At 41.3% G+C, this 23757-nt stretch overlaps 1 protein-coding gene and 1 non-coding gene across 3 annotated transcripts in view; one reads left to right on the top strand and one right to left on the bottom strand.

The window, feature by feature from the left end:
- Positions 1-2193: 2193 nt before the first annotated feature.
- Positions 2194-23757, bottom strand: part of Prmt9 (protein arginine methyltransferase 9) — a 32429-nt gene continuing 10865 nt past the window's right edge. The window contains exons 3-12 of one of the 2 annotated variants that reach the window (XM_031340372.1): positions 22698-22934; positions 21435-21602; positions 20621-20723; positions 18887-18993; positions 16794-16986; positions 14812-14995; positions 10047-10764; positions 7387-7540; positions 2789-2911; positions 2194-2542 (exon numbers count right to left, since the gene is read on the bottom strand). In XM_031340372.1, coding sequence (XP_031196232.1) covers positions 2327-2542; positions 2789-2911; positions 7387-7540; positions 10047-10764; positions 14812-14995; positions 16794-16986; positions 18887-18993; positions 20621-20723; positions 21435-21602; positions 22698-22934 — 2203 coding nt within the window. In that variant the 3' untranslated portion in view covers positions 2194-2326. The remainder of the gene's footprint in view (positions 2543-2788; positions 2912-7386; positions 7541-10046; positions 10765-14811; positions 14996-16793; positions 16987-18886; positions 18994-20620; positions 20724-21434; positions 21603-22697; positions 22935-23757) is intronic. The other variant, XM_031340373.1, reaches the window with a different exon arrangement.
- LOC116071673 lies at positions 13194-13300 on the top strand. The gene has a single exon (XR_004111065.1). It is a non-coding gene; the product is annotated as a U6 spliceosomal RNA (small nuclear RNA).

Raw genomic sequence — 23757 nt, 5'->3', positions numbered from 1 at the left:
AAGGAGCAAAACTACACCCTAGAAGAAGCAATAAAGTAATCTTTCAACAAATCTACACAAACCTAATTTCACTTCTTACAACAAAAACAACAGGAAGTTAACAATTACTTTTTCTTAATATCTTAATATGAAAATTAATATTACCAACATATCCTAATAAATTGAAATCCAAAAATATGAGGAATTAGAAATTTGTTGACTGTCATCCAGAGGTCTCTCTAATTTGGTAATTGGAGAAATAGGTCCAATATTATACAATCCATATACACTTTCAGCTTGTTTGTTCATGAGTGTCTTGCTATGTACAACATAATGGTCTTGAGATCTTGCTTCTCCTATCTCAGCCTCTCTATTAGTAGTATTATTTATTTCATGTTTTTGCACTATACTATGGTTTTCAGAACAGCTTACATATTTTAAAAGTATTTATATACCCAAAAGAAATGTAGACAATTAAATTGGGAGGGGGTTTGTAAGAGAACAACAAAGAGTGAGACTGAATGCTTTGTTTGACGTTTGTAACTTTCGTATCAAATTACCACAGTAAGAGCCAAGATTTTAAGCTCTACTAAATATAAGACAAACAAATAAAAACACTTTATATATTTATGTTCATTTAAGAAAATATTAGTAGTGATGTATTATTTTGAAATATAGAGTTAATACATTTGGAGTTATTTAAAATTTATATTGAGAAAAACGCATGTGTTTTCAGTATTGCCATAGACAAGCATCTACATAAGACTTTTAAATTGATTGTTGTTTTATATAAACAACTTATAATACTCATTTTTATTGCTATAATATTTTATAAATTTTAAAGAATATGACAAAAAAAGATATTGTAGGTATTGAAGGGGGGTCTCTGGGAGGAGTTGGGGTACAAAAGGAAAACAAGAATGTGATTTTATTCTATTTACTTAAAATATGTTTTTAAGCTGGGCAGTAGTGGCACACCTTTAATCCCAGCACTTGGGAAGCAGAGGCAGGTGGATTTCTGAGTTAGAGGCCAGCCTGGTCTACAGAGTGAGTTCCAGGACAGCCAGGGCTATACAGAGAAACCCTGTCTCGAAAAAAACAAAACAAAACAAAAATATATATATATATATGTATATATATGTATATATATGTTTTTAAATGTTAACAAATTCAGATAAATTGAAATCATGTAACTTTTCTCATTATAATGCAATAAAACTAAAAAAAACTGAGATTATTAAGATGAAGGCAGAAATTAATGAAACAGAAAAGATCAAGTGAGGCTGAGCGGGTTCTGAGTAAACAAGGGATGGGGACATAGCTTACCAAAATGTTTAACTTGCGTGCCCAAAGCTCGGAGCTTGGTCCCCAGCTGTTTACTCATAAAATGTAATGCCAGAATCGAGGGAGAAGAAATAGGAGATTCAGAAATTAAAGATTCTCAAATTAAATATAATTTGAGACCAGCCTGGGATACATAAGGCCCTGTCCAAAAACAAATGTGTGGAGGAGGGAACACAGAAAGAAAGGAGAGGAGAAGAGAAGAGATAGGGGCAGTGACAGAGGAAGACAGGAACAGAGAGACACACAAGGGCAAAGACTTTGTGAAACGTACTAGATCACTCAGAAAATAATGCAACAATTAAAAATAGGCTCCCAAGCTGGAGAGATGGCTCGGTGGTTTAGAGCACTGGCTGCTCTTCCAAAGGTCCTGAGTTCAAATCCCAGCAACACCATGATGGTTCACAACCATCTGTAATGATATCTGATACCCTCTTTTGGTGTGTCTGAAGACAGCGGCAGTGTACTCAGATATAAATTAATTTAAAAAAAAAAGGGGCTCCTATGAAGTTGCAAAGCTTTACAACAGGGCATTCAAATCAAAATTTGAATTTACACAAATTCTGCTTTGGCATTTTTAAGCTTTTGTTTGCCACTGATGTTTAACTTTCTTTTTGCCAAAGTAGAGGAAACATTGCCTCCTGAAGACACGTCCCCCTTCACTCTTTAATACACCCTGTACCTAACAGAAGCAGGCTCTGGTTGACAGCCACTGCTGCCAGACTTTCACACATTGCCCTGTTACAATAACAGCCAAGATCTGGACACCTGAAACGTGTGCTTCACTGAGACGACCATGAGGCAGAGACAAAGTCCCAACAAAACCCCAACCAAATGGCTTCCGAATGTAAAGACACAAACGCCATGTCCTTGTCTAGAACACTATGTCTACATTTTAGAAACCATGTTACATGCGCTTTAAGACTTTTCACACGGGCTTTATTACTGCAGCCTTTAACCACGTTTGACGATTCCAAGCATTTTCACAGTCATTGTACGATCAGTCTCACTGCTTCACTGTGATGCTGACGTTGCTCTTGTGATGCTCAACACTGAGTACGAGCTCCTCTCCCTCTTGTACTTGGATGGGATTATCCAGAACCACTGCAGCCTGTTTCCAGTGGGAGGCTTCATCTGAGCTGTCCAACCTGACCTCGTCATCCAGGCACAAATGAAACCAAAATGGAACAGCGGTCACTCGCCCAGACCGGCACACACGGACCTGTACAGAGTAAATTTTGAACATTCTATCAAGCAAAGTTAGGTCTTTTTTTCCTTTTTAATCAATTTGAATATAAAAACTAAAAATATATTTAACCACTCATTCTAATTAAATTATAACTAATTTTAGACACTAATATTTATCTAATCTATGTTTGCATGTTGTTTAGAAAATAAGATTTAACTCTTCAAAGGAAATGATAGCCCATGTAAAGATAGTAGAGTGATCATTTGTGGTCGTCCTTACCTTTACTTCTCTATTGGAAGTGTTCAAATATGGAGTCATCAGATCCAATCTCAACAGTTCCACTGGCTGGCTTAAAGGGACACATGGCAAAGAAGATAAATCCAGACACACCCGGACAGGCACCTGAAAAGACAGCTCACTTCACTTTGAGCATCTCACAGTCAAGGTTCCCTCTGTACTCCATCTGTAACTAGCTCCTCTGTCAATGCTTTCTATGCCTCAGTATTTTATGCATCAGTCCTAAGGCATGAAAAGCTAAGGTCTGAAGGCAGCTTCAGTACTTGGCTGTGCTTTCTTACCTACAGGCTTTTTTCTTGGATGGAAACACACTACACTTTCAAGTGGCCAAACCATTCCAAAAACATTTATACCTAGAGCATGTGTGCTAACAAGCCAACAATCTAACAGTATTTACTGTACTTGATCAGAGACACCAAACTCAGCCAGGCATGGTGGCATGTGCCCTAAATCCCAGCACTCCGAAGACAGAGGCCAAGATCGCTTTATGAGAGGCCAGCTTGATCTAATAGTGAGTTCCAGAATAATGATCTTGTCTCAAACAAACAAACAAACATTTCATCCGAACAGATTCACTCAGAAAACTGAGCTCTTTTCTATAAAGCCGTGGTTCTTAAAACCATGGCTACAAATTCAAGTGGCTGGGGGAGTCTGAAAGGCCCAGGTGCTCAGGGCGCACACCATGCCAATTTGCAGTCAGGCCCAGGACTCTAAACTAAAAAGATGGCACTATGTAGAAGCTGCTTTCCTTTCTGCCTGAGTTCAATCTTCATGAGACTGGCCGGATACACCGACCTGTCCTAGGCACCCCAGTCTTCCCTATGCTGTGTACTCCTGCTTAAGCCAGGCCCTGAGAACCACATTCTCACTTCTCCCTGCTTGGGACTGAAATGCTCATGGCTGTCTGTCCCCACTTTTCTTAGCCTAACCTCCTAGCCAACGTCCTAGCCTCTCCTGTCGCCATCACACTAAAGCTCAGCACCTTGCAAGTTCTCTTTATTTAGTTCTCAAACCTTTCTCTGCACACTCTAATGTGTCATCCACTCTGTGGCTTTAATGATTATCTATGATACTGACTGCCAAGTTTACATGCTCAGCCTCGTTTTCTTTGAATCCTGATCCAGCTGCTCAGTGACCCCCTCTGACACCTCTTATACACAATACAGCAGATTACTCCACTGTTTCCCTACATTAATAAATGGTAACTAAAACTCCCACCTTTAAAATCTATGTAGAAGCACCCATGGCTCCAGTTCCAGTCTAAACCACCATTCTCATTGACTATTATGGTTACACTTCTGACTGGCTTCACAAGTGTTGTATTCCTAACAGTCAGCAAAGAGACCTTTTCAAAGCAAGTTGTTACACCATTCCACGCCCAACCCTCTATGACCGCTGCCTAAGGATCCTGATTTAACCCCATGGAGCATGACCATGGCAGAGATTTTCACACTGGGCAGCTATCTAGGGTTTGGAGTGATTTAATTCCGTTTCTGGAATCAGAAATGGCACCCTAGGTCTTGAGGGCAAGGAGGGTATCTACCTATATAGCGTTAATGCTGGCGTTGAAGGTCTTGGCCTTTCTGCCAAGGAACAACTGGTTGACTAAGGACTCTGTAGTCCCTGTCTAAGCCCTGCTCCTGAAGGAAAGTAAGGATAGGTTTTAGGCTGGGACTTCGTGGACTCATCAGCTCCAAAAATGTTTGCTGAAGCCAAAAATGCTTGGCAGAGACTATGGCATATTGCCTTTTCAAGGAGCTGACAACCCTGACTGATGTGCCCATTTTAAGTTGCCACCATTTTTTGTTCTTGTTGACCTGAGTCAATCTACCAACCTCCTTCATAGTCAGAGGCAACAGAGGTCAAGAGGCAAATCTGTGGTACCCAATGCCTTCTCTGTTAAGATTATTAACTTCCCTGGCAAGCTCACACAGTTTTAAGTGGTCTTCTCATTGGCTACAGTAGAACAGTATTTTGAATGGATGTCTGCTAGTAGAGTTAATTTGATGTCTCCAGGCCCATTGTGTCTGGGTTGGCTGCCAACCTGTTGAACTGTTCAGGGCTCACCTGGAGTGTATGGGGGCCTGAAGGTTGATCACGCTGGCCTTCCTCTTACCCCACCATGCACAGAGATCCTGCCCCATCCACACACCTTGGATTTATACTGGGATACCTGTTTTGTAGAGCTGGTAGCAATGCACACGTTGACAGATTTTTCTAGTTCAAGTGTCCTATGAGGAAAGCATTCTTGACCCAATCTAAGGTGGCATACTAGACATATTAGAGTTGTAAGGCCGGTCATTTATGGAAGCATGGCTCTGTTCGCCCTGGAGGGTGTGTACTTCATGGAGGTTCATGCTTTCTTCTAGCCATCGGCACTGGGAAAGGCATTAGAGTCTGACTGCCTGGACTTGCCTCCACAGCCTCTGTGGAGTTGTGTATGTGAATACTCTTGCACTCATGTGCACACAAGCTACAGTCATCCTCAAGTGCCCTTCCTTCTGCCTATTTTTAATAGAAGGTTGAGATGGAAATTTCTGCCATCATGGACCATGTTCCTCAAACTATGAGCCAAAACAAACTTTACTTTGAGGTGCGCTTTGTCAGGAGTTTTGCTGTAGCAGCTAGTAACTAGTACATACATGCAATTTGGGAATGGTGCCGTATGTCTATAATTGTAGCCCTTGGGAGATGGAAACAAAAGGACCAGGAGCCCAAGGTTATCCTTGGCGATACACTGAGGCCCCCTGGGCTACATCGGACCTTATCTCAAAAAAATAAAATAAAATAATAATAATAAAAAGAACAGGGCATGCAGTAGATGCTCAATGAACATCTGTTGAATAGTTGTTAGTGTATTATATTCTTTTAACAACCTCTGATTTTGTTTCATTGATTGACACAATTTTCTAGTGGTCAATTATCATAAGAGAGGAAACAATACCTAAGGCAATGGGGTAAACAGACTCTAAAATATAAAACTAAGGAAGGTTAAGGATTGTCTTTAGGTAGGTGGTACACGTGGTATACAGGCCAAGTGTAGGATGTTATGTATGTTCTGTAGAAACACAATGAGTAGGACTTAACCAAGGCATGCTCGTCCAAGAACACTGGGGGATGGAGCACAATACTTAATTATATGGAAACTATACAGACCACAAAGGGAAGATTGGTCATGAGTGGGAGACACTGGGAAAGGCAACAGGACCAGCATCTTGTAGACCCTGACAAAATTATGAGCTGCTGGAGTAAGGATCAAGAGAGAATAAAATAGAAAGAGAGGGACTGGAGAGATGTCCTAGCAGTTAAGTGTTGAACCCTAGCAGATGCCCAGGGTTCAATTCCCAGCATCCACATGGTGGCTCACAAAACCTGTAATTCTAGTTCCAGATCTTACCTCCTCTTCTAGACTACATGAGCAACGCACACACAAGATACACATGCAAACAAACAAACACACACTAAAATAAGTAAATAATTCTTTTAAAACATTACAATAGAAAGACAGATGGTGGAGGTTTGGGACCATGAACAGAAACAGCTTAAACATCTCTATCTTGCCAGGTGGTGGTGGCGCACGCCTTTAATCCCAGCATTTGGGAGGCACAGGCAGGCGGATTTCTGAGTTCGAGGCCAGCCTGGTCTACAGAATGAGTTCCAGGGCAGCCAGGTCTACACAAAGAAACCCTGTCTCGAAAAACCAAACCAAAACAACAACAACATCTCTGCCTTGTGCTAAGTGTTTCCTCTTTATTAAATCTTCACAAGAGAGATCTTAAACTAACTCTAAAACTTTGGTTAGCCACATCCCCCACCCTACCCCCTAAAAAAGTAGTTAATTTGTTCTTTAAGTAGGCTCTACTAAGGCAGACTACCCAGCACCCTCAAGAGCTTACTAGTTAGAGCCTTTAGACATCATTTCTCTGACTCTGTACGGAACATCCCACTTCACCCCATCTTGAACCCCACGTGTCTTCCCTGGGCACTCTAACTAGACACATCTTAAATACACACATGTGCACCTGTGAGAAGTGTCACTCTCTTTCTAAATCCTGATGGCTTCTTGTTTCTTAAACCGACACTAGCCTTCCCTCTTGAGCCCCACACACCCTTGCTATGCAGACAGATGGCCCAGACCTGGACTCCAGCTGCCCATGCCAATCAGTAGCCAATCTGAAGTTTCAATACAGAAATTTAAGCTTCGGATACAGTCTTCTGAATGCTTCTTTGTTACAAAAGTACAACTGTTTGTTTACTACACGCCTAAAGCCTCTTGCTCTTCTTCTATTCTATAACAGTGATGCAGAGCAAACTCTATTAACTTTATTCAGTATTCATGACAAAAATCCCTGGTTATTCTAACCCTCAGGTTGATTTTCATCCCTGACGTGTTCCTTTACTCCTCCTTGACAGCTCTTTTTATCCAACCAAACCTGCTAACTATCCAACCAAACCTGTTAACTATACAACCAAACCTGCTAACTATCCAATCAAACCTGCTAACTAGCTAAAAACTCAAAAGGAGAGACAAACACTGAGAGACACTGATGTCCTGGCTGCACGGTTCTCTAGGCACTTACCTGAAACTGGTTAATAAAAGGTGCTATGTTTAGCCCAAGAGTATGTTCTGTCCCTTGAACCGCACTCTCTTCTACCAGCGTCTGGGACTCCACAAGCATTCCAAACATTAGCACATACTGGGGGAAGATCTTGCCTCCAGACTGCAATAAACATCTGAAAAGGGGCAAAGATTTTTAAAAGCCTTAGATATAACCAAGCATCATGAATTAATGAAGTACAGACGGTATCTAGTCTGGTGGACCTTGTAACTATTGGCTAGTAGCTCAGAATTTAAACCACTAGAAGTCATATTTGGACTGTTAACACAGGAGACAGACTAAGGTAAATTCTTTTTTTTTACTTTCTAAGATTTATTATCTTTTATATCATATACCTATTATATGTAAGCACATTGTAGCTGTCTTCAGACACTCCAGAAGAGAGCAATAGATTGTGAGCCACCATGTGGTTGCTTGGATTTGAACTCAGGACCTTCGGAAAAGCAGTCAGTGCTCTTACCCACTGAGCCATCTCTCTAGCCCGGTAAATTCTTAATAATAGGCCACAATCATTAATGGTGAACCATCCTCAGATGGAAATCAAAATTCTCCAAAACCCAGCACCTTTTGAACACTCATTCAATAAAGTATGTGGGAAATTCTATGTATGACTTCATGAATAGGTTTCCATAAAAACAAGTACACTAAAAATACTGTAAGGCTGCTTTAAGACTGTATATAAGGTGTACATGAAACACGAATGAATAACGTGTAGACTGAAGCCTCTTCTACATGCTATCACTATGTGTATGTAACCAGCTGCAACCGTGCTGCTCCCAAGATTTCAGGCAAGGTCAAAGTCTGAGTGGGAAAAAAGACAGTCTCATAGCATCATCACTAAAAATGGGGGCTTAGTGCACAAGGGTATAAAGTGTGTGATAAGTTCTCTGAGCTGTTCTGTAACTTTTCTGAACATCTGGAATGATTCACTTTCTATAAAGGATTAAACACTCCAAATGCAAATATATATGTAAACAAATAGTCTAGGAAGGAAAGCAAGACAAAAAAAGCCTCTCTCAGGAAAGTGCACTTACTGCAACCACAATTCTTTCCCCTCACTCTCCCTTTGGTGCCACAGGAACGTACCAACAGTACTGCTCCGGCTATAAAAAATACTTCAAGTAGGTTGTACCTGGACAGAGAATTATAAGCAGAAGACAAGTGCCTGGTGGGAAGCCAGCACTCCCTGCACATGTGGACCAGGCTCTTCTGTAGCAAGGACGTGGAGGCCATGCAAAGGCAGAATCAGTTCCCATATGAGGGATGGGCAGGTACTAAAACTACCATGGAATACTGGTTTTCATATTGAGCCCTAAAAGGATGCAGAGATAGAAGACAGAGTAAGGTCGGTAAGACCAAGGGAAACTATCCCTTATCAGACAGCAGGTCTTACTTGTACTGAGAATTTTGGGAATCTCCTACTTGAACTTCCAGAATAGGGATTACAGAATGGTGGACACTGTATCACCTTGATTATCTTTCAGAGTAAACTTTAAACCCAAGTTACACAGACTAGCCATCTACCAGTTTGCACATATCTAAAAATAATATACATAGATGTTTAAATTTTTGCTACATGGCTTCCCTAAATAGATCATTAAGCCTTAGAGACTGGGGAGAGAATTCCGTGGATAAGGCACTAGTAGTCCAAATGGGAAGACCAGAGCTTAGATCCACACCACCCAGGTAATCCTAATTCTTACTGGCAAGTTCAAGAAATTAGACTAGCCAAATCAGCAAGCTGTGTGTTTAGTGAGAAGCAAGCAAGGAAAACACTCAACACATTTTAGGAACAGAACAGCAAGAACAAGGGACGCACTAAGTATAGATGACAACTATATATCCATCTGGGTTTTGAAGTTGATGGCTCCCCTACAGGTTCTACCTCTACCTCCAGATCAGATAGCAGGACCAGAAGTGTCTTGAATTAAAGAACAGCAGCTGATGTATAGAGAACTAACTGGTTGGTATGGGGGTAAGTCCCTGTATAGCTATCACCGGAGTACTATACTAAAGGTGGGTTAGAGGGCCGGGCAGTGGTGGCGCACGCCTTTAATCCCAGCACTTGGGAGGCAGAGGCAGGTGGATTTCTGAGTTTGAGGCCAGCCTGGTCTACAGAGTGAGTTCCAGGACAGCCAGGGCTATACAGAGAAACGCTGTCTCGAAAACAAACAAACAAACAAACAAAGGTGGGTTAGAGAAACAGCTCTTTAATGGAGAGAGGCAGTCAGAGCCCCCTCCCCACCAAGGCTCGAGGCACATTACTCTCCGTTCCCTATTTTGATGTGTTCACCCACTCTGGAAAGCTTGTGAACTTTCAATTCAGAGCTTTTGTGAAGACTCATTTAGTTATTGGTGATTAACTCAGTTTCAGGAAAGGTCTAAATTGCCAACCACATCTAACCTGGCAACTACCAGCTTCTACCACAAACCTGCCTGGGGGCCTCCTCACAGAACAAACCCTGGTGTCAAGGTTACAGTAAAAACATTCGTCTCACTTTGCCCACAGGATTTAAAAACGAAAAAAAAAAAAAAAAAAAAAAAAAAAAAAAAGAACAACAACAACAACCCTAAGAGAAACGTTTACCCAAACTCCCCCTCACACTTCTAGTTTTGCTTACCTGGATATGGCAGCCTTTTCCATTAGCTCTTGCTGAATAAGCCCAGATGGCTCAATGACATCTAATATAATTATGCTCCACAATTTGTCTGATTTGGGCCTTTGCAATACTGCAGCTTCATCCTCTATATGTCGCAGCCAAAACTCAAGTGTTTCCTTCGGGAAGTGATTGGCTTCGGCTATGAGGTCCAAAGCGGTACAATGCTGGTCTTTCTCCACTGAACTGTAGGGCTTAACGTGACCAAGTGTTCCGGCAAGTATAGGCAAAAGAGAGAAGCCTTCAGACACATCCAGCACATAGAAAGGGTCAGAGGTGCTTGGTGCAGCATCACTCTGTCCACTCCCAGAGTTCATTTCCATGTACTGACAGTGAGTGTCCATGGGCTGGCACAGCGGCTCCGGGGCCAGGGAAGACAACACCTTCCTCATTGCCATCTTAAAGCCTTCATGATATGGAATGTTATTAAGCAGAGCAATCTCCGTGGGCTCTAACACACAGGTCTGCTCCAGGGCTTCTGGTCTACTGGTCTGAAGGTTAGCCAGAGCACTACAAAGTTCGGCCTCATTTCCTAGAGAGAGCAAGTCTTTACTCTTGGTAAAACTTTTTATAACTTCCATTTCATGTTCCAAATGCAAGATACGGATCCCCTGGATTCTTAGGTAACAATCATGACAAGATGCCTCCATTGTCACTCGGTCGCCAGGCTGTATGCAGTAGTCTTCATTTGTAAGAAAGGAGGAAAAAAAAAATATATATACACATACATATACACACATACATATATAAAAGTGATTGTCTTAGTTAGGATTTCTATTAGTGAAATAAACACCGGGATCAAAAGTCCATTGGGGAGGAAAGGGTTTATTTGGCTCATCATTAAAGGAGGCAGAAGCTGAAGCAGAGGCCATGGAGGGTACTGCTTACTGGCTTCCTCAACCTTTCTTTTTCGTTTTTTTTTTTTCTTTCTTTCTTTCTTTTCTTTGTGTGTGTGTGTGTGTGTGTGTGTGTGTAGCCCTGGCTAACCTGGAACTTGCTCTGTAGACCAAGCTGGTTTCAAACTCACATAGGTACTCCTGTCTCTGCCTCCTGAGTACTGGGATTAAAGGCATACATGACCACCACCCAGCTCACCCTACTTTCATACAAAAACTAGCACCACCACTCCAAGAGATGGCACCATCCACAATGGGCTGGGCCCTCCCCCATCAATTACTAAGTATGAAAATATTCTACAGGCTTACCCACAATCCCATCTTATAAAGGCGTTTTCTTAGTTGAGGTTTCCTCCTCTTAGATGACTTTGGCTTATGTCAAGCTGACATAAAACTACCCAGCACAACTGACCCCTTATCAACTTAAGCTGAGACCAGGACAACACACAGCTGCTGCTATTCTTGGCAGTGATACCATGGTATTGGCATCTCCAGAATGCTGGGCTTTCTTGCTTCAAGTGGCTGCGCCTCAAACTTGCCACGGGGCTGAAGCTGGCCTGAAACTCCTGGTTCTGCATCCTAAGTGTTGGGATTACGGACATGTACCGCCATGCCCGGCTTCATACTGTTTTTACTACAATCAGGAGATGTGCTGCCAGACTGAGGAAGACCTGGGGATAAAGGAGGCTTTGTCGAGAGGCAAAGGCAGATGAAATCAATATCATTGAACTTAATAAAGCCTCATTTCAGCTTACACAGACACTCTTTTCTTTACGAAAGCACAACACAACAGTATCCAACACTCCTTAGGCATGTGGAAATGGACATGTTTGGGAACATGCCGGCGTAAGGAAGACTCAGCCCTGCAGTGAGGACTATCCGTGCTCCTCTGTGAGTCTTCGCATGTGGTCCATTTCTACACAGCCCATGGTGTGGCTAGCCTTCCTCCTAGCAGCTGCAGATGAAAATACCATCTCTACCTAGGTATGGCAGGACTTCCCAGATGAGACAGAAAGATCGATTGAGCCCATAAAGTTATAACCTTAACTCCCTGCATTTAATCCCTAGAGAGCAAGTAAAGTAGAAGGTAACAGCTGTCCTGTGAGCACATGCATGCCATGGGATGTATATTCCCCCAAGAAACATCTCACACATCACACGAACAAACACACAAATATTTTTAATTGAAAAAAAAAGTTGTTATTTTTGTGTTAAGCATTTAAAATGGTCTTTCCTTGAGAATTCTTCAAGAGATATTTAAATTACTATAAAAGAATGGAACTAAAAACACAGATTTTAGAAATGTAACTGTTGAGAGCTTTTTATTTATATATTTTATCATTCTTACAACACTCTAGGGTAGACAGCATCATCCTTTTTTCAGATATGATCCAATAAAAGCTCTGAGAAGTTACCAGCAAGGCCAGCCAGCAAAGTCATTCGATAAGAGAATCAAGATCTGAATACGAATCTCCAGACTACAGATTCCACAGGTTACTGGCCTTGGCGAGTCAGATCCTTGATCAAAAGACTACATAGAAATATATTTCCTTCCTGTTTTAAATGGATACGGCTTTCCCATCGACTTAATTGCTAAGAACATTGAAACCCAACAAACTGCTTTAAACATTCTTCCTAGATAGAAAATATCTTTTTTTTTAAAGATGTATTTATTATTATATGTAAGTACACTCTAGCTATCTTCAGAAACTCCAGAAGAGGGCATAGGATCTCGTTACAGGTGGTTGTGAGCCACCAAGTGGTTGATGGGATTTGAACTCAGGACCTTCAGAAGAGCAGTCAGTGGCTCTTAACCACTGAGCCATCTCTCCAGCCCTGACAGAAAATATCTTTAATAAAGACTTTCCCCAGAAGTTCATAGGTCTCCAAATTCTGTTAAAATGGCAAGATGTTGTACTTCTAGGGCTGTATACATTTTAATTTCTAAATTTATTTACTTGGGGAGGGGGCATATGCATATGCCCTGGCATGAGTGTAGGTCAGAGAACAACTTGGGGGAGTCAGTTCTCTCCTTCCACACCATGTGGGTTCCAGAAATCAAACTCAAGTCATTAGGACTGGCAGTAAGCACCTTTACCCACTGAGCCATCTCTCCAGCCCCATTACTCATGGGCTAAACAAACATCATCTATGGGTTAAGTACTTCTGTACTTACTGCTTTTATTACCTTTCTGTTTAAGCAAAAGATGAGGCAGCACTCAGTTCAGGCGTGCTTATGCTAAAGTTAGAACAATCCTGAGACTATTAGCATGGTTGCTGAGCAAGGACAACAGGCGAATTCATGAAGTGTCTCAGTCTTCGCTGTTTTTAAAAGCAGCATTCTTTCACCTACTGATAACTAACATTTTTGTTTTGTTTTGTTTTGTTTTTCGAGACAGGGTTTCTCTGTGTAGCCCTGGCTGTCCTGAATCTCACTTTGTAGACCAGGCTTGGCCTGGAACGTACAAATCCACCTGCCTCTGCCTCCCAAGTGCTGAGACTAAAGGTGTGCACCACCACCACCCAGTGATAACTAACATTTGAAGCTATCAATAATTGATGAGTCATAACCGAGGGGCATGAATGCAGTAGAGTGATGCTTAAGTTTTTAACTTATTTAGAGAAAGGTTATTATATAACCCTGCTGGCCCCAAACTGCTTCCAGAGTGCTAGGATTAAAGTTATGTGACACTACAGTATATTTTTTGGTTTTTTAACAGAATATCTTTTCTTTATTCTTTTGGTAATTTCGACACATAGACAACTTGTCCCAATCACAGGCACTCTCAGCCCCCCTCCAGGGACTCTCAGCTCCTTTCTCACACTTTCCAGAGTAATGATTTAATCCCTCTTATTATTTTTTGAAACTGGGTCTCAATATGTAGCCCTGGCCAGCCCAGACCTTGCTATATAGACCAGGTTGGCCTTGAACTCCCAGGGATTTGCCTGTCTCCTGATTCCCTGACGTGCTGTGATTAACAGCATACAAAACCGCAGCTGGCTTTAATCTCTCTTCTAAACTACACATTCGCTATTCAAATTTACCTTTATTTTTTTTTTTTTTTTTTTTTTTTTTTTTTTTTTGTTTTTTGTTTTTTGTTTTTTTTTTTTGAGACAGGGTTTCTCTGTATAGCCCTGGCTGTCCTGGACCTCACTCTGTAGACCAGGCTGGCCTCGAACTCAGAAATCCGCCTGCCTCTGCCTCCCAAGTGCTGGGATTAAAGGCGTGCGCCACCACTCCCGGCTCAAATTTACCTTTAAACAAAGAAATTTATAATTCTGAAATATTTAAATAACACTTCTTTTGCTGAAAACTTCATCTCAAAAGTAATTATTTTTTTCTTCTTAGTCACTGACAGTTACTTGATTAAAGCAACAAATTTTGTCTGTTTGATTGGTTTGGTGGGGAAAGGTTTGGTTTAAAAGAAAATTTTTTAAAAAAGATTCATTTATTTTATGTATATGAGTACACCATTGCTCTCTTCAGACACACCAGAAGAGGGCATCAGATCACATTATTGGTTGTGAGCTACCATGTGGTTGCTGGGAATTGAACTCAGGACCTCTGGAAGAGCAGTCAGTGCTCTTATCCACTGAGCCATCTCTCCAGCCCCTTAAAAGAATTTCTAAAAAGATTTATTTGTTTATGCATTTTAGAAATGTAAATGGATATTTTGTCTGCATACTAAAAAAAGCCATTGGATTCCATAGGACCATGGATGTAGACGGTTCTGAGCTACCCTGTAGGTACCACAGGTCCTCTAGAACAGCAGCCAGCGGTCTTAACCCCATCTCTCCAGCCCTTGAGGTTTTTTCAATGAATCAATACTTACCTTCAAGGGCCTGTACTGGATAAACAGCCTGTTCCCAACAGGTTTCCTCACTAGGACTTGTGGACAAACTGTGTTCATCATCAAGCTGGAGAACAAACCAGACCATAATAGCATCCAGCATGCCTTCTTTAATAGCAGGGACATTAAGAGAGTGTGGCTTCCTAGTTGCAAGACTTTTTAATTCCTGAAAAGAAATGTAAAAAGGATGAGAAAACAGAGGTCAGGAAAGTAGTAAGAAGCCAAAAACGTTTGAATACTAAGAGAATGAGAGGCCATATAAACTGACTGTGCATTTCCCTCAATGTCACACCACAGCCAACATCACTGCGCACAGCCCTGCCCTGCAGTCAGGGAATCGCAGAATGTTGTGTGTCTACTAAACATGTAGCTGACATACACACACTGCAGATAAAGACAAATCACCAGTGACAGTGCTGGGTGACAAAAGCATGTGGCAAAGCAACTGAGTCATTTTATTCTGGAAGAGTACGTATGTGCACACACACACACACACACAAAGAAAAGCAGGCCCTTCAAGAAGTGGCACAGGGAAAGGAAGAGACCTTTACAAGGTAGGACTGGGCTTCAGCACTCTGCTCTGTGTTCCTCGGAAGTGTTAAACAGGCAGGTATTTTTAAAACTAAAACCTTTTACAGGGTGTGCAGTGTAAGGAAATATTCAAATAAAAACTGTAACAATAAAAGAACAGCTGACGCCGGGTGGCGAAGGCCTTTAATCCCAGCACTTGGGAGGCAGAGGCAGGTGGATTTCTGAGTTCCAGGCCAGCCTAGTCTACAGAGTGAGTTCCAGGATAGCCAGGGCTACACAGAGAAACCCTGTCTCGAAAAAACAACAACAACAACAACAACAACAAAAAACAGCTGGAGAGATGGCTCAGCGGTTAAAGAGCACTGACTGTTCTGCCAGAGGTCCTGAGTTCAATTCTCAGCAACCACGTGGTGGCTCACAACCATCTGTAACAGGTAACGCCCTCTTCTGGTCTGTCCAAAGAGAGCAAAGTGTACTCACATACATAAAATAAATAAATCTAAAAAAAAAAAAAAGAGCAGCTGTAAGTTACGTATTCCTATTACTTCCTGGAACATTGTGTCTAGTCAGGAATGACCTTAAAACACAGGGCTGCTCAGCAATTACAAAAGCAAACTTAAGAGAACTGCAGGCCACTCCTAAGAAAAGGCAAGCTAAAGGCAAGCGACTACATTTTAAAATCTCACACTAAAATACCCTTCTCTCACAGTCTACACAAAAGGAGCATCAGAAATGTGTACATGAATATTATTCTTTCTTTAAACAGGTTCTGGGTCCAATCCCTAGCATCCCCAAAATAAAAGTGGCTCTCAGCGGTTTCTGTGACTCTCAGCAGTTCTCAGTAGTTCTCAGTGACTCTCAGTGGCTCTCAGTGGTTCTCAGTGGGTCTCAGTGGCTCTCAGTGGGTCTCAGTGGTTCTCAGCCTTCCTAATGCTGAGATTCTCTCATGCTGTGGTGACCCCCAACAATAAAATTATCTTCACTGCTACCTCATAACTGTAATTTTGCTACTGTTATGAGTCATAATAAAAACATCTATGTTTTCTGATGATCTTAGGTGACCCCTCAAAGGGTCATTCGACCCACAGGCTGAAAAATCACTGCCCTAACAACTTTTTTTAAATTTAGATTGTTAGGTTTAGATTATTGTTCATTTCATTAATTTGCTGCTAATCATTTCTCCATAAGTAAAAACTCATAGACATTCAAAAAGTAAGGCAAAGCCAGGCAGTAGTGGCAGTGGTGCACACCTCTGACCACAGCGCTCTGGAGGTAGAGGCAGGAGGATGTCAGAGTTGGAGCCCAGCCTGGTCTAAAGAGTGAATTCCAGAACTCACAAATGGGGCTACACAGAGAAAGCATAACTGGAAACAAACAAACAAACAAACAAACAAGACAACAACAAAGGTAAGAAGTAAATGTGTTACTTTTACCTGAAGATTATTGAAATCAACTTTCATAATCTGAAAGCACTCTGTCAAAGGCAGGTATCCTCCAGGGATTCCACTCATCTTTTCAGTTGTGTACGGTTCAACTGTTTCTTCGGTATCTACAGAAGAATAGGCTGGGCTCTGAAATTTCACATTTGTTGGTAAATGTATACCAGCAATGTCCTTAGCACCAACCCTAGTAAGAGTTGAAAGAAAAGGTAAGGTGTAAGGCGGGATTTGTAATTTATCAAATACCACTGTCTAATAGCTGAGAAAATATAAGCATAAGAGTGAAATAAGACCCCATGACTGTGACCTCCCCAGGTTGATTCAGACCTAGCCCTTGCCACAAAACAGCAACCCCACCTAGGGTGAGGTTTCCTAAAGAAAGGAGAGCTCCTTTGTTCCTGCCACTTCTCTGCCTTGAAGTTCCTTGTATTTATATATATATATATCACATGAAGAAAAAAATAATAAATGATTCCATATTAAAATTAACAATTTTGTGGGCTGGAGAGCTGGTTAGTGGTTAAGCACCCTTGCTGTTCTTGCAGAGTCCGAGTTCAGCTGGGTTCTAGCACTGCGTCAGATGTCTTACAAATACCCACAACTCTAGCAACACCCTCTTATGGCTGCTATAAACTCCACATAAACATGGCTCACACACAAACACACATGCAGAAATATAAATTTTAAAAAGGAAAGTGTTTACAGAACACATATTCAACAAATGACTCATATTCACATTCAAAAAATGTGCTTTTGAATTCCAGCAAGCTAACAGGAGACAACCAAGAACAGACCAAGGACTTAGGTCGAGTCCTTCACCAAAGGGGATAAGACAACCAAGTAAAGTAGGAATGTGAGTGAGTGTCAAACAATGAGGTGAGAACCACACCACATACTCCACAAGACAGGCACAGCTCGCAGCAGGCCAGAGGAGGGTGCTGCCCGCACAGCCGTATCCACTGGCACTCTTTAATGAGTTAAATTATTACACAGAGACATTTATATACACAGACTGAGAGCCAGCTAGTACATTCTCATTCCACCAGCTTGGTAACTGAGGCCTGTCTGTCTGCTGGGTATGCTGGGCTTACATTTTTAACTAAGTATTTTTACTATCCCCCTGTAATATGAAACAAAAAGATTAACAAACACTTCACAGCACACATGAGCAGTAGCTATTTACCAGGATCAGTTCAGGGTGATTTTTCTCTTTCTCTTATTCCTCAGTACTTTCTAAACTATTTTTATGTTACCTTTACACAGGTAACAGACATCTTTAAAATGTGTAAAATTAGCTGGGCAGTGGTGGTGCACGCCTTTAATCCCAGCACTTGGGAGGCAGAGGCAAGGAGATTTCGAGGCCAGCCTGGTCTACAGAGCAAGTTCCAGGACAGCCAGGGCTACACAGAGAAACCCTGTCTCGAAAAAACAAAACAACAAAACAAAACAAAACAAAATGATGTAAAACTGCATTCTGCCCAATCATTGCATTGATCAAATTATCAAGAAATATAATACTAAAATTATCTTCACATTGGACATGCTTACTTGAACGTCAACTAAAATCAATCTGAACTGAAATATTTTTCTACATAAACCTCTCACGGAGTAAGCTGAATGAAAATTTTCCATTTAGAAAAAGCCGGCTCTGATCCTGGAATTCTCCTTAAAAGAAGTAAAACTAAGTTGGCTGCCTCTGTCCCACCCCCACACCAGTGCTCTGAAAGAAGTAAAACTAAGTCGGCCGCCTCTGTCCCGCCCCAACACCAGTGCTCTGCTTTTTTTTTTCTTTTTGTTTGCTTTTAAAAGGAAGATTTATTTGACAAGGTTCACTTAGTGCAATACACCTAAAAAGAAATCACAATACAATGAAAGACTTAAATCAAGGCCTCAGACTTTCATACAAACACCAAGACCATAAATCCTAAAAAGTATTGTGTCTTAAAATTTCTCCATTATCTAAAAAAAAGAACTGAGCTTTAAACTCACATGCCTTACAGGTTATCAAATGAATTGAGAATTAACAAACATGCCCAATGTTTTACTTTTAATTGCAGACCCAGGCGAGAGCTCTTCTAACCGCTCACCTATGATGCCTTCGTATCTCCGCACACTCGACTGCCATCCCAAATATAACAACACTGGCTGGTATCACTTTCCCATACTTCCCGCAATTTCCATTTTCTCCTTTGGTCTGAAAATATAACAAGAGTTACAACATTACATGTACAAATAAGTGTGTGTGTGTGTATACAGTCTAAGAAGTTTCTCCTTTAAAATTTCACTCATGTGTGCATGTGTAATATATACAAATATATGTAACTTAATGTTTAGAATACAAGTACAAAGAGGAAGAGTGGTGTGTAAAGCTATGTCACTCTAGAATATCATTTAATAATTTTTTTTAAAAAAAAGGGAGCCCAGCAGTGGTGGCACTAGCCTTTACTCCCAGCACTCGGGAGGCAGAGGCAGAAGAATCTCTGAGTTCAAGGACACCCTGGTCTACAGAGAGAAACCATGTCTTGAAAAACTAAAACGAGAGAAGAAAAAAAGCACTAGGTATTGTAGCAGGGACCCAGTTCAATTCCCAGCATCCACAGGGTATTGTAGCAGGGACCCGGTTCAATTCCCAGCATCCACAGGGTATTGTAGCAGGGACCCGGTTCAGTTCCCAGCACCCACAGGGTATTGTAGCAGGGGACCCGGTCAATTCCCAGCATCCACAGGCAGTGATCCTCTCTAACCCAGTCCCATGCCTTCTTTTGACTTCCACAAGCACTGCACACACGTGACAGGTACACACATATGCAACAGGCATACACACACATGACAGGCACGCATGCATGCAGGGGAAAATTAAATACATAAAACAAAAATAAATGAACCTTTAGACAGAAAGAGTAAAATCAGGTTTGAAATATAGCTCCGGAGCAGAGCACTAGCCTTGTGTAAGGAACCAAGTTCAACTCCTAGCACTAGAAAAAAAATAAGAAATATCCAAGTTATCATTATTTACACGAAAAATAAACTTCTTTTCTATATTAAATACATATCATCGTCTATAAAGATGATTTTACTAAAGTTCCTTAATATATATAATGCACATAATAAATTAACTATAATATACATATGGCTTGTGGCTGCAGTAGTAGCCTTCAGTATGCTCGCTCTAGTAGCCTGAACTTACTGAGTACCTTAAAACATTACTAAACTAATATTACCACCTTGTTTTCTAGAGATCTGCTAAAACCCCAGGCATAGACAGCTGTGAGATTCAAAGTTCTTCCCTCTTCTACTCAAGAATTTTAGTTAGCCCCTCCACAAATAAGCTTTCATTCACAGGACTTCATTTCAGTAGAAAACTTATCTGTAATTTTACTGTACATACAATACACATTGTATTATATTGTTGCCAAATGCTTTTGCTTGTGTTTCTTTCCATGTATACAGTTGTACTCTGACATATTTTTTTATGTCTTGCAAACATTCTAGGGGCTCAATATGACTCTTTAAAAATGAATTCTTAGCTGGGCGGTGGTGGCGCATGTCTTTAATCCCAGCACTTGGGAGGCAGAGGCAGGCGGATTTCTGAGTTGGAGGCCAGCCTGGTCTACAGAGTGAGTTCCGGACAGCCAGGGATACACAGAGAAACCCTGTCTCAGAAAAAAAAAAAAAAAAAAAAAAAAAAAAAAAAAAAAAAAAAAAAAAGAAAGAAAGAAAGAAAGAAAGGAAGGAAGGAAGGAAGGAAGGAAGAGAGAGAGAAAGAAAGGAAACCAAAAACTGAATTCTTAACCAGCTGTAAGTAGTTCTGTGCTGCTTACCTTTGGTTGCAGAAGTAAATGCTCCCACGCATGAATTAAACTCTCCACAATCCCTTCTCCAAATACACCTGCATCGACAGTTTCTGTTACAACTAGGGACACTCTATAGAATGATGTTTTAAAGACATATGTAAGTAAACTGACATGCTAGTTCTATAAAGCTGTCAAAGCTGAGAGAAAAGGGCAAATATATTATAGAAAATCTTTAAACTTTTCTAATACATTTCATTTCCTTATCTCCCCCTGAATCCTGAGACAACCCTTGGGTACCTCTCTCTTCTTCATTAGCTCCTTTCCCTTGCTCTAGACACAGCAGGGTTGCACTCCCAGAGTTTGTTCACAGCCTAAGGCCTTAAGAGTAATTGCACCTGTGTCTTTCCTGGTCCCTGCAGTAAACATTAGACATTTAGCTTCTAACTCTAACACAATACAAGTGTTTTCCTCCTAGGCTGCAACAGTGGGTTGTCTGTAATCCGAGAATATGGCACATGGAGGCAACATGATCAGGCAGACGTTAAAGGTAATCTTTGACTACATAGTGGGTTTGAAGCTAGCCTGGGCTACATGAAACTCTGCATTAAAAAGCGAAAACAAAGGCCGGGCAGTGGTGGTGCACGCCTTTAATCCCAGCACTTGGGAGGTAGAGGCAGGCGGATTTCTGAGTTCGAGGCCAGCCTGGTCTACAAAGTGAGCTCCAGGACAGCCAAGGGCTACACAGAGAAACCCTGTCTCGAAAAAAAAAAAAAAAAAAAAAAAAAAAAAAAAGAAGAAGCTGGAAATGTATCCTAACGTTTTTAGTCAATTATAAACACACCTTTCAGGAATGTGTTTTGGAATTTCTATATCAAGTGACTTCATATGTAGGAGCTTTATCCCATTGTCCATCTTGTTTGCAGCCACTACGTCACAGGCAAGTTCATACATGGTCTTGGATAATTCACAGGCATATACTGAATGTGCGCCAGCTTTTTTAGCAAACATGCTACAAAAGAAGAAAAATCCATTGTAACTTTTTCCAACTTTAATAAAATTATGATGCTTCAAACATGGGATCTTCCTTCCATTCTTTAATTTAACCATTAAAAAAGTAGGACTAGCATGATAGCTCAACAGGTAAAAGCATTTGCACATGCAAGTCTGACAAACCGAGTTCAATCTCTGAAGCCTAGCGGAAGACCAAAAGACTGAAAGCTAGCTTTGGACTCCCACATGCATACAGTGGTACACAAGCTTGAACACGCACACACAGTCACACGCACACATGCACAAAGGTGCTTGTGCACACACGCACACTAATAATCTAGTTTAAAATTAAAATAAGGACAAGTATAGTGGCATAGCCTTTAATCCCAGCACTTGGGAGGCAGAAGCAGATGGATCTCTGTGAGCTCCAGACCAGCCTGATCCACGTAGCAAGTTTCAAGGCTACACAGAGAAACTCTGTCTCAAAATAATAATGATGATGATGATGATCATGATGATCATGATGATAATGATGATGATGATGATGATCATGGTGAAGAAGAAAGAGAAGGAGGAAGAAGTGGATGAGGAGGAAGAGGAAGAGGAGGAGGAGGAGGAACTAGTATACTTGTTTAAAAACAAATCATTCAATAAATAATGACATCCATTCATTTGTTTTATATTGCTTTTGGTTTTCTGAGACAGGGTCTCTCCACATAGCACTGGCTGTCCTGGAACTCATTATGTACACCAAATTGGCCTCAAACTCACAGAGATCCTTCTGCCTCTGCTTTCTGAGTGCTTGACTCAAAACAAGTGCTACCATACCCAGATCAGCACACACACAATTAAGACATGACTAGCAATGAGTTGCTTAACAGGCTTTCTAGATTTTACCAGAATGTTAATATAAAAAATATTTTTTAAATTCATTATGGAGATTTTCAACAATCACCCAAATATTTCTTAGTTTACTTGAACTTTTGATAAGTAAAATCATAGTAAAAAGTACAATACTAAAAGTTGTATCAATAACCCTAAAAATACTATGAGAAACAACTGATATTTTTATATACTAATATAAATATAATCAAAAATAATAATTACAACAAACCTCAGTATTCCAGTTCCTGTGCCAATATCCAGAACGGTTTTGGATCCCAAGCGCACCGCCTTCTGGATTGCAGCATTATAAATCTTATTTCTCTTGGTGTCATTAAGCATGATGAAGTGCCAGCGCTCCACCAACCAGTTTGCTACACGGTAAAAGTTCTCCTTTGCATCGTTGAAATCAGGGTTTAGCTTCACTGCTTTATGAAAATACCCAGCCGCCTCATCTCGAAAGCCCATTCTAGAGGTGAAAAGGACAGAATACATGCCACTCCATGTGGTCAACTACAGTGCCTCTGTTCCTGCACTAACCCAGCCTGAGAACCCTCTAGCACTGCCCAGATCCCAGAGCAGCCTGCCGCCTCTGCAGACCTCACTTCCTGTGAGGGCGGCACTCTTCTGACTTCTGAATTTCCACCTAAGCATCTCAGATGGCCTGGGGAATGGGAGTGGGACACTATGGCACTAACTTGTACTGAATTGAAGATGAGCAAGTAAGAAGTAAAAATACAAAGGGGATATACTACCAAGTCATCTGAATGGTGCTTCCTCCAACTGTGATGCAGAGCTCCCTGCCGTGGTTTGCCACGGTTTATCACAGTTAATCGGTTAATCGTAGGCAGACGGCACTGCTCACGACTAGTATGCATCTCACATGTCAGCAGACCTCAGCAGCCTCCAAACCGGCTATTCTTTGTTCAGCCTACGAGCTCCTTGACCAGAGACATGGATTTCTACTACTATCAAGTGCTATACACAGCTGTTGTAAACAGCAATTTACAGAGCACACATTCAACAGAGGAACAAGTAGTTCTTCTCACTTGTGTCTTCACGAGCACCTCTGGCCAGCATCTGTTCTAAAGAAACTTAATCAGACTATGCATTCTGGGCATGGATAAGGCAGTGGGACCAACTCACAAAAGAGCAGTGCTATGTTAAACTGTAGGCATTCATCCTTTAGTTTAAAATGAAGACATTTGGCCGGGCGGTGGTGGCGCATGCCTTTAATCGCAGCACTTGGGAGGCAGAGGCAGGCGGATTTCTGAGTTCGAGGCCAGCCTGGT

Source organism: Mastomys coucha, unplaced genomic scaffold (genome assembly GCF_008632895.1).
Source record: "Mastomys coucha isolate ucsf_1 unplaced genomic scaffold, UCSF_Mcou_1 pScaffold22, whole genome shotgun sequence".
NCBI lineage: Eukaryota > Metazoa > Chordata > Mammalia > Rodentia > Muridae > Mastomys > Mastomys coucha.
This window is presented reverse-complemented; position numbering and strand designations above follow the sequence as displayed.